This window comes from Coccomyxa subellipsoidea (genome assembly GCF_000258705.1).
Source record: "Coccomyxa subellipsoidea C-169, whole genome shotgun sequence".
NCBI classification, from domain to species: Eukaryota; Viridiplantae; Chlorophyta; class Trebouxiophyceae; family Coccomyxaceae; genus Coccomyxa; species Coccomyxa subellipsoidea.
The window spans coordinates 795,697-810,669 of record NW_005178042.1 but is presented as its reverse complement, the minus strand read 5'-3'; the positions used below and the strand labels follow the sequence as shown (position 1 = coordinate 810,669).

Below are 14,973 nucleotides of genomic sequence, written 5' to 3'. Positions count from 1 at the left end.
GACTGGGGCTCCGGCTTCTCTGGCTCACCTTCCTCTTCCACCTCGCTCGCATACCCTGTCGGCAGTTGCAAGCAGTGCTGTTGGTTTGAGCATAGCTGGGTATCTTAGCCGTCTGTATTGGTTGTTCGAGGAATCCTCACCTTCTTGCAGCTCTCCATCTTCATACTCGCCCTCTACTGATGTGGAGCCCTCCTCTTCGACGGCATCAGCTCTGGTTGTGTCTCTGATAGACAGGCCACCAAAGCGTTCTGCTTCGACATCTGGCAGAAAGCAACAGAATTGACGATCAATGACGTTATAATCGTAGAAGAGGTTAATGGACTGCGTATACTTGATGACAACACTCGACCAGCCCGAAATCTCCAATGGTCCCCAACAATGCATACGCGAGAAACTAACACCAAAAGATGTGGTTTTGATGTACCACAACAGAATGTATAGGCGCGCTGCATGCACGCTTACGAAGTGATCTGCCCTCAAGGAACAAAGCTGACGTTTACTCTTGACGATTCCAAACATGGAAAAGCGATACAGAAGACAGAAGATCAGTGAACAGTATGTCATATCTGGCCGGTAACACAGCAAACTTCCTGCGATCATCCTGCAGCAAAGCATCAGGCCACGGGGGAGTTTTCCTTTCACCTGCAGCTCCTTCAGCATCATCCTTTGCGTCCGCGTCGCCTTCATCCTCTGCATCACTGGCAACATCACGCCTTCCTCCAAGCACCTCGCCCTCCTCCTCGCTGTCTGAGAAGACACTTTCAGCATCGTCATCTGGTCTCTCTTCCTGCTTCTGCATGCTGCCTCCTGCATGAGCGTTATCCGCCATTGCAACCAAACAGATTGAAATAATAAAAGCTAACACCTGCAGGCTTTTGGAATTAACATTGTGTCCTCAGATCTGAGATCTGGAAGGCGGTTACCTCCTGAGGGCTCCACCTGGGACAAAGTCAAAGGGAGAGAATTATTTGGTGCCATCCATGCCCACTTTAGTTTAAAAGTTTGCAGGAGATATTTATGGGTGTGCATTCGAGGACCACTGGCCAGCCATAGGTGTGCACATGCAGATGTTGTTGCTGCAAGTACGCAAGCCCAAGCAATTCCAAATTAAAATCTGTAACGGATCTAGATCATGATGGACAGACTCTGACAGATCGGATCTGATCATGATAGATCAGATGGACTCGTATCGCATGACCTTACACTAGAATATGAGCAAATCAGCCAACACTGCAGACAATCCAGGAGCCTCTGGCTGGACGCCAATCTGTGTTCTATGTGTCCTCTCATAGGTCCTGAGCACACAGCTTGCCTGAATTCGAATAGGATGTTGGAAAGCGCCAAGAGAGACTCCCCATAAACACACTCAAAGTCAAGATAACCCATAGCTACCTTAGCCTTTACTGCGACTCTCAGTAGAAGCCTACACGCTTGCTGCCGCAACAAACACAGAGCGCGCCCAGGTTGCAGACAGCAGACCGCTGTAATCAGGCAGTCGCTTTCATCAATGGCATTGTCTCCTTTCATCGGGTCTGCGTGTGAGAGCACATGAGCCCAGAGGCGCCAGCGCCGATGATGGCCAGGTTGCCCACGGGGCTGATCTTGCCAGAGCACTCCATCTGGAATCTGGCCTTTGTGTAGGGGTCCTCCACATACTGGTTCCCCCTGCGCACACCAATCACCTCCCTCCTTAGATATCACCTCTGCTGTCACCAATCTACTTCCAGCGCAACATTTCACTTCCAATGGCACTTCCTCTGAAGCACTATGCACAACAGGTATCCTGAACTGCTCTGCTTGCAAGGTACCAGCAGAGCCAGATAGACTGTCTTTGCATTCCTGCTTTTGCTATCAGGTGCTCTCATATTGGCAGGTCAAGCAAGCACCTTAGGGTTGAGATTACAGGCAGCCCTTTCTCTCATCTCCTGGCGCTCTCACTGCCTAAAAATTGCATACCTCTCTCTCTAGATAGATTTGGCGGAATGCAAGGAGGGCCTTTATGAGATTTGGGTGCCTGGGGTGCATAGATTCTAGAGGCATGCAAGGAGGGCAACTTGGGCGGCTAAACTACAAAGACAATGTCTTCAGGCCTTGCCTGTAGATGGGCGTGAAGGTGAGGGAGCAGATGTCGAAGGGGTTGCGCGGGTCGTACTCCAGCTGCACCTTGTCGCTGCCCTTCTGCTCGCACAGCGTCAGCACCTGCCGCGCTTGCGTCGCTATCTGCACCGCGCCACCACATCCCCATCAGCCCAACAACGAAATAGCAGCACCGACATTCTAATCCTCAGGGCATCAGTCCCCAAACCAATGCTCATATCAGAAAGCTCAGAAACCCATCAGCACCAGTCGCTCCAAAAAAGGGAAACTCCCGCAATCAATGTCTCAAATCATGGGTCAGCGGGACCGTTGGAAGACTGATCCTTCCAATACAACGGGTGAATCATCAGCAAAGGGAGTGATAATGAGGGCGTTGATGCTCTTCAATAAGCATTCCTGTCCTTTTTTATCCCGCACTAATGCTCTATGGACATGCCAACAACAATGTAGCTGTATAGCTCAAAGGCTACCAGCCTGAGTCAAGTACCCTACACTAAATAATGCATCCACACAAGCAAAGGATGCATTATCACTGTGGGGTACTGTCCTCAGGCCCTGAGCCTCTGCCGGACAGGCAACGCACGACAACAAGTGTGGGTCAGGGAGACTATCAGGGGGGTACCAAAGAGTATCCCAGTACCCTGGTGGTTTTTCATACCCCCTAAACTGTGGGCGCCGGGGTGAGTGAGGGGGCGCACCTTGGCGGGGGCGTTCATCTCGAGCAGGCGGCGCGCAAAGATGGCGGCGGTGGCAAAGTTCTCAAGCTTGTAGAATTGGGTCATGGCGGAGCGCAGGGAGAGCACCACGTGGCCCGGCTGCATCTTGGCGTGCGTGAAGTAGGCCGCCAGCTCAGCCGCGCGCTTGGGGTCCTCCGCCAGCGCCTTGCGCTCCATCTCGCACCGCAGCCCAATGTTGTACTCCCTGCGCGCGTTTTGCCAGTTTTATAGGAGCGCATGTGGACATATATCCATGGGGCCGTGATCGAGTGTTGTAGGCCCAGCAGAAAAGTTGTCTTGAGCCCAACGCAGATTGTACGGCCTGCGCGGTCGTTGCAGGCGCGAGTGTGTTCACAGGACAAGGAGGTCTGCAAGCCACAAGACAGCTTCGATTTGGCAACCATTGCAAAGCCCATCAGAAGAGCTGTCTCAGCCCAACACTTGTACTCCCTGCGAGTTCATGCCCCTTGTGATCAGCAGCTGCAGGTATCCCTTAAAAGGGCACTTACCTATAATCATGCAAAAAGGCAAAAAAAGCAGCCTGACAATGGGGAAAGCAGCCCGAAGCCATGCATTTGCATGCGGGAAGATATTTTTAGAAGGAATGGCTCACATAGCGTACAGGACGAACTCATGCGGCTCACATCACTGGGGGAATGCACATCCCCGGAAACTGAATGCTCGAGACACAGCAGCCGCCCTAGATAGGTGCCACATGCAGCTTAGCGGCAATACCGAATGACGCACGTTCCAGGGAAGGCCCGAGGCGTGCAGCGCACCTGGCGATGGAAATGAGCTCCTTGACCTCGTCGACTTCGCGGCGCGTGTCCACGATGGTGAGGGGGATAAGCGCCAGCAGCACGTTGACCTGGCGCAGGGCCTCGCTGAACTTGCCCTCCGTCACACACTTGTACATCGCCTTCAGCTTCTCCTCCAGCATGCCCAGCGAGTACGGCTGCGAGCACCATGCCCAATACATTGAAAGCCTGGACGTCTTAAGGATCGCTCTCGCACTCTCAATCAAGACAAGGGCCCTGATCTTGCCAGGCAACAATTTACGGCATGTGCTTTGCATGTTGCATAGAAGTGTCTTGAAGATGCAACAAGAAGATGCAAAGAACAGAGGATTGAGCAGAGGGACACAAGGTATTGCAACCCTTCTCTACTGGCTGTTTTAGATATCAGCGATGTAGAAAGCTAAGAAGTAAAGTTTCACTGAAAAGCAGAAGTGAGGCCGCACCAAGGCGGGGCTGGTGGGCAGCTTGCGCTCGTCGGCGCTGTTCCAGCCGCGGTCCAGGGCCACCGGGAGCGCGCCGATGCCCGGCAGGGCTGGCAGCGACGCCTGCGCGCCGCTAAACACCTCCAAGAAGTGCGCCTTCAGCGGCTCAAAGTTGCCGATGCCCAATTGCCTGCACGGCAATCAAGACGCCCTCAGCCCATCAATGCTACCTCGCAGATTTTGAGGAAAAATTTTGCTAGTGCCGGATGTGGGGCCAAATATTGAAAGCATGCCAGATTATCAGAGACAAGCACACCGCTTCATATGGTTACAATGTACAATACAGTCTGTCATTGAGAATGAGAAACTGAACAGACGTCGGAAAGAAGGGGCACCTGTTGAGCAGGCGCATGGCGGAGTCAAATGCGCCGGCTGCCACGTGGTCGGCGGCCAGGTTGCCCTTCTGCAGCCAGCGCTGCGAGGGCGGCACTCCCGGCATTGGCGCGGCAAACGCCGCCGACTCGGCCGCCACCGCCACCGGCTGCATGACCTCTGGCGGCAGCTCCAGATCCTGCAAGCATACACAGGGCACCCTTCAGTCACTGTCCTGTCCCTCCACACGGGCATGCGCTTCACCTGAACGATGCCCTTTGAAAGACCTACATATATGCAAGCAAAGGAAGTGCGTCAATGCTGGCCCGGGCGCTGAAGGCTCCCGTTGTTGAATTTGCTTGTCCGCTATTGGACTTGCCTCTGGTGATAGGATATGATGGTACCAATGTGCACAACAGGGCATCTGCAAAGTCAGAGCACCAACGTTCTCGGCCGACTGACGTGCGCGTTGGAAGGGCGCAAGGTCAAGACGCCAGTGCTTGGGCAGCATGCACCCGTGCCGCCTTGCAAATCCCATGATGCACACGTCAATGGGCCTCGCGGACTGAACAGCAGGTGTGTAAGTGAGGCATGGAAGTAGATAAGCACCTCCATCTCCCAGCCGCCCTCCTCGTCTTCGTCCTCGTCTCCCTCGGCGCGGTCTATGTCGGCCTCTCCGTTGGCGTCGCCGTCCTCGTGCGGCTCCAGGTCGAGGTCCGGATCGCCCCATGCGCCCGCGTCCAGATCCTCGTCCTCCAGCTCAACATCTCCCTTGCCCGCCTCTGCAGCCACGAGCGCGGCGCATGTCAGTCACATGACGAAATGTAGCTGTGCTGCAATTGAGTTGGTGTGCAGTCGTAGTTATCTTAAAGGCAAACCGGATATGTAGCCTTCGATACTTGCCTGCATCGACTCAGCCCACATGATACGGTGAAAAATTAATCCGGGTGTGGACTCATACACTGCGCATTGTGCATCCCACCTGCCCCTTTGCTCATACCCATCTGATGCAGATACAGGCAAAGAGGGAAGGGAGGGTCCCTAATGCGCAGACACCAGCTAATTGACAGTTTTAGAGAGGTCAAGGAAAAAGACAACCAGGAATCGCGCTGGCAGCATTTCGAGCATTTCCTACATTACTGTGCCGGACCACATGGGTCCAGATCAGCAGGCAACGAGTCATGCCCATTGTAGTGACATTGCACTATGGATTGCAGGCGATCAAGGAGGCAGATCATGCAGTACCATTCCTCAAACAGAGGCAGACTGCATTAGGGTCCAATGGATTGAAAGGACGAGTCCATGGGGAATAGGAGAGACAGCAGGGCAAGGGGTGCGCACCGCCGGCGGCGAGGGACTCGAAGAAGCCCTTGGAGACGGTGAGCAGGGGCCAGTTGTCCTCCTTGAGGATGGGGTGCGGCGGCAGCAGCAGGCGCGCGTCCGGCTGCAGGCCCGCGCGCAGCTCCGCCACCAGCTCGGGTGCGAGCGATTCCTCGATCCGCGCCGCGTCCTCCTCCAGATCGTGCGTCGCCGCCGTCACGTACGCCAGCGCGCCTTGGCCTGTTACGCACATGCACAGAAGCGCTCTCAGGAAAGAGTTCATCTGAAGGGCCCGCTGGATGCAGGTATGATGCTCCATGGGTTTTGACTGCCCTGACAAGACGCTGCCTGGGCCTGCGCGAGCCATGCACATGTGCGAGGTCGGAAGGCAGGCTCTCTGGAGGCTTGCTGGACGCAGGAATGATACTCCAAGGGTTCTACCAAAGCCGACACCGAGCTCTTTTGAACTCTTCTTTCAATTGGCTCTCTGCAGATGGCAGATAGGGTATCTTGACTGGCGACGACACTCAACTTGGGTGGGTTCAAAAATTGCTAGTTGCATGGCAGGAAACAGAGAACATATCTACCACTAGTGAGATATATTCCTGCCCCACGAGATACCTATTTTGCCTAATAGATATCTTTGCTGCCCCACTGCCATGCAACAAGCAGCCTTCCTCTCGACCACCTCATGCAGAACCTTGCAATGCGCCTGCATTTTCTCCGTCTCAGCTGCAGCACCTTGGTGCTCATGTCATGCGAGCTGAGCTGGCACACAGAGCTGAGCTGGCACAGTGAAAACGCACCGGCCTCCTCGAGGATGCGGATGCGCTCGCGGATGTCCCCAAGGTAGAGGGCATTGTGGAAGGAGCCCATAACGTCGTTGCGCATCTCGCTGATCTTGAGCATCTTGGCCAGCTTCTCCAGGTTGCCAGTGATGAGGTAGAGGAAGGAGAGGCGCTCAAAGTTCTTGGTCTTCTGGTAGCTGTACTCCACAATCTGGTGGTTCCCCTGCCGCAGAGCCTCCACTCCCAGCCGGTGCCACGTCTCCTTGTCATCCAGCTCCTGCGCAGCCGCAACAGCCATCCAGACACGTCAGCAATATACTTGCAGCGTTGCCGTACAGCAAGTTCCGAGTACTTCATTTGAGCTTGAAGTCGTATGGTCGAGCATGAAGTCCATTGAGCGGGATTTCCAAAGGAAGACAGGATAGCAAATTCACATGCAACTGACAAGCATGCATGGTTGAGATCTGCTGTGCAACTTGCAGTGCATTGGAGGGGCATGCATGGCTAAGAGTAGCACTTCAGCACCCCAGGGGCAACAGCATCCCGGCAGGAAATGAGCTACGATGCATGCACGGGAAAACATGCTCCTTTGCACGTTTGGGCTCGTCACACAAAGGGGCCCAGATAGCAGGCCGTACCTGGGCGGAGCGCAGGGCGACCTCAATGTTGCCGCACTCAATGGCGAGCATGAAGCGCGTGCGCTCGTCCTGCACAAAATGCAGCGCGACCTCGGGGAAGCCCTTGGACTGCAGGTAGGCGATGATGGACTGCCCGCACAGCTGACTGCCCCGGATCATGGCCAGCACCTGGTCGAATTTGCGCTGCAGCAGCGCCAGCTTGAACACATACTCCGTCGTGTCCACCTGCGCGCACATCAGCAGCTCACGCCGTCAGTCTTCACTTCACAACAGCAACAGAAATATTCTTGATGTCACAAGGGAGCACTGCATGAGCTCCTCCACGGCGCACCAACAGCACACCTTGTGGCAAGACTAGCACACGCTGTTCCTGACAGGTCCACATGAAGAGAATGTGGAGAATGTCTGGTCCATGGCTGGACATTTGATGGGGAAAGAAATGCATAAAGCACCAGTGCAAGAAAATGCCTTCAGCCACCGACGCCAGGTCAAGAGTCATGGTATTTGCCGGAAAGACGCAGATCCTAAGGCTATGGAATTGCTTCTTTACAGCAAGCCCAGTACCCTTGACTTTGCTGGCAGCTGGCGGATGTGCACTGTTGTAAGCTGCATGGGGACTCATAGCTGCACCGAGAGAAAGGCTGGGATGAGAGGCATTTATGGTGTGCGTCAAGGAGGCGTGGATCAATAGGGTGGGGTGCGCGCCTCGATCTGGCGGTTCTTGCCGTCGCGGTCGAGGCAGTAGATGGTGTTGCCGAAGACCTTGGTGATGTAGACGGGGACGTCCAGGGTGCGGATAATGCCAGAGTCGCCGTTGGGCAGACAGTACTTGATGTGGTTCAGCGTCGTGTAGATCAGCACCCCGCTGTCGTCCCACGCCGCGCTCTTCACCCGGATCGTCTCGTGCACTGCAGCAGTGCAAACTCCCCTGAGGAGCTGATTACTACCGCCCAAAGCATGCACATGCAAGGGTTTTTGAGACCACCCACCCTTGCACCCATACGGTGGGAGCCACCCATCATCAGATTCACCGAATTGGCATTGCGGCAAAGCATTGCTGACAGTTCTCTATAGAACATGTCTGCAAAGCAGTGCAGGCTTGACCTTCAGGCAGCCAGCACGCAAAGCACGGCGCTCAAGCTCATGTTGAGAATCCTGTTTTAGGTTCACCGAGATGCACTTCTCATGGCCATGTGATGTGCCACATTGACACCGGTGAGAAAACTCCAGGCACATCGAAGGGACCAAAAATATGTCCTCTCCAATGAACCGCGTCAAGAGGTCTCCACATGACAGCGGCTGACTAGGCCGCGCAAGGGATGTAACCCTGTCCTTACCGGTGGAGGCCTGGCCAAGGCGCTTGTTGGCGATGATGATGGCGTGCTTGGACAGGAGCGCTACGTGGTTCATGTCGCCCGACCACACCACGTACTTGATGAAGGGCGTGCTCAGGTCTGCCACCGACGTGCGCTGCTGCACATCAAACAGCACCACCTGCGCCAGCACCAGGCCACCCTCATCATCCACGCCAAGAATCCGTTCCCCAGTTCACGAGGCATATTGAATTTTTTTTTCAACTATGAGCTTGAAGGGCAGCATGCGCACTGGTCTGCCAAGGCCTTTTGACCACCGCCTGCCCGTCTTAAGGCCATCACATGTGCCCACCATACTGCAGCACAAGGGTTTCTTTTGCGGTGTGATGACTGAACATCACGACGCAAGACGTAACCCTGGAGCATGTGTAAAGTGGCGACTATGGAAGGCCCTGATACAGGCAGGCGCACGCACTCTGGTGTAACAACGGTTCGCCCTGAGGGGCTGCGGCGCACCTTGTCCTCGGAGCGGCAGAGCAGGGTGCCGGTGCCGGCATAGAAGATGGCATCGGTGGGGGCGCCGGCCGGGGCGGCGCACTTCTTGGTGATCTCGTTCTGCAGGTTCTTGATGAGCAGCTGGTTGGAGCTCTTGTCCAGCACCGCGAAGCGGTTGCGCGCTATGAACACCGCCGAACCGCCCATGCCCCGTTTTGGTTCCTGCAAGCATGATAGGAGCAGCCATGCTTAGTGCAAGTCAGTAATGAAGTGCCGGCTAAATCCCGCCACCAAGAGCTTGCAGGCCTCCCAGCCCACTTGCAAATGCACTTGGTCGTGCATGACATCATTTTGATAGCAGAACTGGGTCCTGCTGCAAGCTGAAGATGGCGCTCGAGCCCGCCCTCCACTCCTGAAAAACCCGTGAGCACCAAATCTTCGATCATCCCTGAAGCTGTCTAACGGCACATTTAGTGACGCTGAGGGTGCTGCTCACCACCGAAGCTCCATTGGCGTCCTTGGGGATGAGGTAGAGCTCGTAGGAGCCGCCGTCCACGTCCGAGGTCAGCAGCACGGCGTTTTCTGCCGGATTGTAGCTCAGCGTGCGCGGCCCAGAGTTGGTGCCTGCCCCACAGAGACATGGCATTCAGATTCCCATCCAGTGGGCATTCTCACCTCACAGAAGGTTCCGTTGGGGGTGGCTGATTGAAATCCGACCCTGACACTACCCGATTTGAAACCTGAGTGCCTTGCATGTGCAGCATGCTTTGCAGCAGAGGCAGCAGCTATTTATTGCCATTGCCATTGTCCTGCCATCATCTCATCATAGCATGCAGGAGTCACAAGGAAGGCTGTGACAAAGGAATGAGTCCTGCGCAATGAGACACACGATACTGTGACAGGACATGCAGAGAGTAGAAATGCACCAGAGCTGCCGATGCGGCGGATCGAGATGAGGGGGCTGTCGCGCTGGTTGGTGTAGTCATACGAACGCAGGTGACGCTCCTTGACATAGAACAGCGTCTCCCCGTGCGTCGCATACGCTGGGCGTTCCCTCTCAAGCTTGAACACAATCATGCCGCTGCAGCACACACACACATACGACTCATGCCACATGCACGGCAATTTCATTATCTAGTTCTCGATCGCGCTGATGCCAGCCAGCGCAGAAGATGATCTCGAAAAACATTCTGCAAGCACCCTTGCATGGCAGTCCTCTCCATCATACCTCCTCGATTTTGTCACCGCCAGCCGAAACAGCGCGTGAAGGGCTTGCATTTGGAGGAGGGTGCAGCACGTGATTGGGGTGCAAACAAACACAATCTGGAAGGTAACATCCTGTCAGTAGCAGTGTAGCAGGTGATTTGGGGGCCAACAGAAGAATGTTTGGGAGGGGGCCACCTGTCGTGGCCTGCAGCCAGCAGGTTGACTTCGGAGTGCGCGGCCATGATCCAGAAGCGGTCGTGCTCGCGCCTGAAGGTCTGCACGCCCGTGCGCTTGGACATGTCCCACACGCGGATGCTCTTGTCCTCCGAATTGGACACAATGATGTCCTGGGGGCACACATACCGCACCTCAGCTCCAAAGTCACTGAACATCCGGGGAAATCTCCTCATGCAGCATTGGCTTGTCCACTGAAATATCATCTAGTTCTGCAATTGAAGGTGGATGAGGGTCTGACCTGCCGTGCATGGAACATGACGCAGGAGACATTGTTCACGTGCCCTCTCAAGGTGTCCACCTCCCACGCCTTTGTATCTGCACAATAGAAAGCACACACTGATCATGCAGCTGCTCTGAGGTCATGTCATGCAGGCAGCAGGCGTTCACCTAATCCCTACAATATAGCCAGGGAGGCTCTCAAGAGGCAATGGAGAATGAGGCGCGCACCATTCATCCGCCAAAGCTTGACCTGCCGGTCGTCTGCGCCTGACACGATGAGCGGCAGTGTCGGGTGGAACGCCGCCCAATTGACGCCCCGGTCATGTCCCTCCAGCACATACTTCACCACAGCATCCCCGCCACCAAAAAGATCCGAGTTCATCTGCAATTTAAGCACAGACATTAAAATCACCCATATGCGCACTCATCACTGATCTTGTCTGCTTGACTATTCGTGAAGCTTGCTTTGCATGCCGACAAGGACCTATGTGTAGGGTGAATCTGGTCCATCAGAGGGCTTGTTAGGAGGGTACCTGTGGCAGCCGCAGCATGTCCTCGCCTCCGGGGGCGACAGTCTTTTTCCTGAGGCCGCTGATGTCCCAAACACGCACAGTCTGGTCCAGGCTGGCAGACACCACCAAATCGTCCTTTGGATGGAAGCAGGCGGACATCACATAGTGGTTGTGCCCTGCATGCAGACGAATAAAATCATCAGTTTGCTCTAAACCTCCTGAATTTCATTATGCAAGCATCCTTGCAATGCAGTCATGCACCACTGCCTCATCACTGTGAAGGACGACCATGTGGAAGGCCAGACCTGTCAACACACTGATGCAGGTCCGACTCTGCCAGTTCCATATCCTGATCGTCTGGTCGTCGCTGGCAGAGACCACCCAGGGGTACTCCTGATGGAACTGCACTGTACGGATGTAGTCCAGATGCCCCAGTAGCGTGAAAAGACATCGTCGAAGCTTGTAGTTCCACACCTGCGTTGGGCACGAATGCAATCATGTGGTGCATTGTGTACAAATGGGAAAATTGGGCATGCTTACATTCGGTCCCCGCAACTCATAGCAAGGTTGAAGTTGGGCATCTCACCTTTATCTTGTAATCGTCACCACCAGACACAAACAAAGGCTGAGACTTGTGAAAATGCACCCCACGAACCGGTCCATCGTGCTCGTCAAATCGGTCTATCAGCGTTCCCATGCGATAGTCCCATAGCTGACACCCACACAACAATCAATCAGCTTCTGGTCACAGAGCGACAAACGAAAGGTGAGCCTCATTGAGCGCGAGCACAACGTGATTCGAAAGTTTGTTTCCAGTAAGAGTCTCTGACTGCTATGACACTACTGCAGAAGTAACAGACAAGAACATATGAGCCTGATCAGCTGCAAGCAGAAAGCAGCAAAGACGGTGGAAAAGCTTAGACCTGTATAACCCCGCTGTGCAATGACGCCAGAATCCATGGCCTGCGGCACAACCCATTTTATTGAAATTCAACAGATTCGTTTAGGCCAGTTACAACTAGAGCAATCGAGCATAATCAGTGCATCTCAGTGCAAACTGAAGCGAAGGTGTTTCCTTCGGGAACACATCTGCCCTCAATACGACATCCAATGCTTGCAAAATAAGCTCACCTCTTTGGATGGAAGGAGAGACCCTTCACCCGATTGGACTTTGTCTCAAATTTTGTCAACTGCGTCCAGCAAATTTATTCAGTACATGGGCCAGAACAAGTTATAACATCAATTATCTCAAATAAAACATTGCTTACCATTGGGCCTGCACAAGACCGCCCTTGGGGCGACTAATTCGAGCAAATCCTGTCCTGCAACTATCCTGGTTGCTCTACTCGTGACACCCTTATCATGACCTCATCAATGAGTGGACTCGCAATGTTCTCGCAATTTAGTACTGCAAGGATGCCCACAAGGATGATGAAGGGTTGCAGATCCTGCAATTCTTCCAATGCTCCCTCCTTTCTCCTGAATTTCCTATTTAGGCAACTTTGTGGTATCGCTGTGCATGTGACATCGTGCATGGACTATCTGTCATGAGAATTGTCTTGTAAAGGAGTACGGCACCATCGATGATATCAGTGCACAATTATTTGCAAAGCAGAGCTGACCTCTTGTGCGGGTGCCTTAATTCATAAACCTGACTGCCACACGAGATACACGAGAGCACAGACCGTCTGTCGTTGTGATAACACGACAGCTTCGACAGGAAGGTCTATTCCAGGCATGACACAGAAATAGCCATGCAAGAAGATGCCTAATTCAGTGGCGTATATATGTTATGGGCTTATTGTCCATTGCACCACTACTAAGCATTCAGTGTACATCAAATAAGATCATCCTGATGGGATTGCTAGACAAGATCAGGGTCTGCAGAGACTATTGCGCCAAGCTTGCCTCACAGAGCAAAGCCTATGTAACTATATCCCACCAAGTCACTGTCAATGCTTGCCCTTCCTTAGCAGCAAAGGCCTTTTAAAATGCCACCACGCTTCCAACTTATGGCGGCAGGGCATCATCAACGAGGCTGCGCAGTACTACTAGTAGGAACAATCCATAGGTTGTTGCATAAATAAACGTGGAGACTTTCCGTAGTACAGGTCCTGTACTACAGGACACATGCCCCTGAACATAGTGTCGACAATGAGGCGAGGTAGCGTCGCTACCGCTCACCTTCACGGCGCTGCACCTCTTTTCTTCCTCCTCCTGCAGCTGCTCCATACCCTGCCAGGTTACCACATCCTCACACCTGCCTTCAACATCAACCCTTGGGCGGAACAAAACCGGCGCCTTCAAACGCTTACATCATCCGGCTCCTGTGTGCAAGAATTGTATGAGAATTGCGTGAGAATTGCATTCCTCACCTCGTAGTCGCTGGGGTCGAAGTTGAGGGGTGCACTGGGACCATGCGTTCTCAACACGTGCATGTCATAGCACCTTGCTGCCTCCACCTCATCCAAGTGACATCCAGATACTGCCGGTGACCTGCACACATAGAGACAATGAGAGAAGCACGAAGACAATGGGGAGCTGAGGAGTCTGATTCCTGTATGCTGCACGAAACCGTTCGGGCAGGTTGAGCAAGAAAAGCAAGTGCTGGGGAGATCAGGAGGCGCTCCGGCAGACTCACAGGAACGTAGCTGATTGAAGGGCCACCAGACGGTCACGCCGTCCTTGCGTATGGTTTCGTGGACTCCTCGATACTGGGACTTGACACACTTACTGCCTTCTGCGGAGTCAAGGTCATCCTCAAAAACATATTGACCAGAGGTCTAGGTGCTGAAAGTGAGGCTGTGTACAGCTGGTTGAGCTTGCATGCTAATATTGTAAGGGATCAAAATTGACAAGAGGTTCTCATTTAAAACTCTGAGGAGACCATCAACCACAAGCAGTGAGTTTTGGGTGTAGGCGTTGAGATGGTACCGGTGACGTTCATTGGCCCAAGACCTGAAGACTCCGAAAGATCACTGTACTGGATGCGGCGAATGGAGCCCAAATGGTTGCTGGCACCAACCGACTAGCACTCAACAAAGTTTTACGACGGACCTATGGCGAAAGGAACGATCCTCCCCTCTCGGCCATAGCGCTGAACACAAATTTTGCACTTGTTTGCTCAGATCCTGAGAAGTAAGACGTTTGTGAGTGTATCTGGACTGAAAGGAAGAATGAAAGAATGAAAGAATGGGACGCACGAACGATGAAGATGCTCCCTGTTTCTGCCGTTTCATCACAGGCAACGCCGTGGGTCCTTGTGCAGCCTGCTCTATTGGGCTGATTGTTGCTGAAGCTTCCTGGTAGCTACTCATGGGCATCATCATGGGCGAGTTATACAAATCCAAGATACATTCAATTTTATTGGATTTTCTGGAGGTGCCAAGATCGTGCGTGGGCATCATCAGGATGTGGCCATATGGCACATCGATATGCCTCTGGTAGCTGCAGCTGCTGCAATATCAGCTTTGGATCTGACAAAAAGCCAACTCAGGATGCAGCGCTGCGCATATTTGGTCGCTTTACACAGGCCGTTGCACTTGGGAGTAATTAAAATGCCAGCAAGGATAGGGGTGTGGTAGGGTAATGGTTGCCAGCACCAGCTGGTCAACTTGCAGCTGACAGGCTGAGTGTGCCCTTTTAGTGAGCAGATTGAACACATTTCTCTCTTCATGTTCTCACAACACGGCACTTTCGCCCGGGAGCAGATGTCAAGCATGATTCCAGTCAATGGCTGTTTGCCAAGCTAGCAACATCAACTTCTGTAAACAAGATCCGTTCGACAGCTGCAGACTCTTGATAGCAGCTGACTCGTGCTTCAAGACCCAACAACAGGCAA

At 53.5% G+C, this 14,973-nt stretch overlaps 1 protein-coding gene across 1 annotated transcript; it reads right to left on the bottom strand.

Annotated features, from left to right (window-relative positions):
- Nucleotides 1-1,090: 1,090 nt before the first annotated feature.
- Nucleotides 1,091-12,521, bottom strand: COCSUDRAFT_21258 (Coatomer, alpha subunit). Its single transcript, XM_005651662.1, has 24 exons — nt 12,401-12,521; nt 12,264-12,322; nt 12,056-12,095; nt 11,719-11,844; nt 11,438-11,606; nt 11,154-11,308; nt 10,849-11,002; nt 10,640-10,716; nt 10,360-10,511; nt 9,885-10,039; nt 9,437-9,582; nt 8,980-9,180; nt 8,488-8,644; nt 7,856-8,058; nt 7,151-7,375; nt 6,531-6,789; nt 5,746-5,964; nt 5,014-5,186; nt 4,428-4,603; nt 4,054-4,222; nt 3,593-3,768; nt 2,796-3,018; nt 2,078-2,220; nt 1,091-1,665 (listed from the first exon to the last, which is right to left on the bottom strand). Exons 1-24 carry the CDS (start codon nt 12,401-12,403, stop codon nt 1,524-1,526), a joined length of 3,702 nt encoding a protein of 1,233 aa, XP_005651719.1. The 5' UTR covers nt 12,404-12,521; the 3' UTR covers nt 1,091-1,523.
- Nucleotides 12,522-14,973: the final 2,452 nt, after the last annotated feature.

Bases quoted from the DNA above. Each gene is read 5' to 3' on its own strand.
- COCSUDRAFT_21258 (XM_005651662.1), bottom strand. The intron at 12,096-12,263 runs GTGAGCTTATTT...GTTGTGCCGCAG, and splicing joins CTCTCCTTCCATCCAAAGAG to GCCATGGATTCTGGCGTCAT. The intron at 7,376-7,855 runs GCGCGCACCCCA...ATGTGCGCGCAG, and splicing joins GCAAGAACCGCCAGATCGAG to GTGGACACGACGGAGTATGT.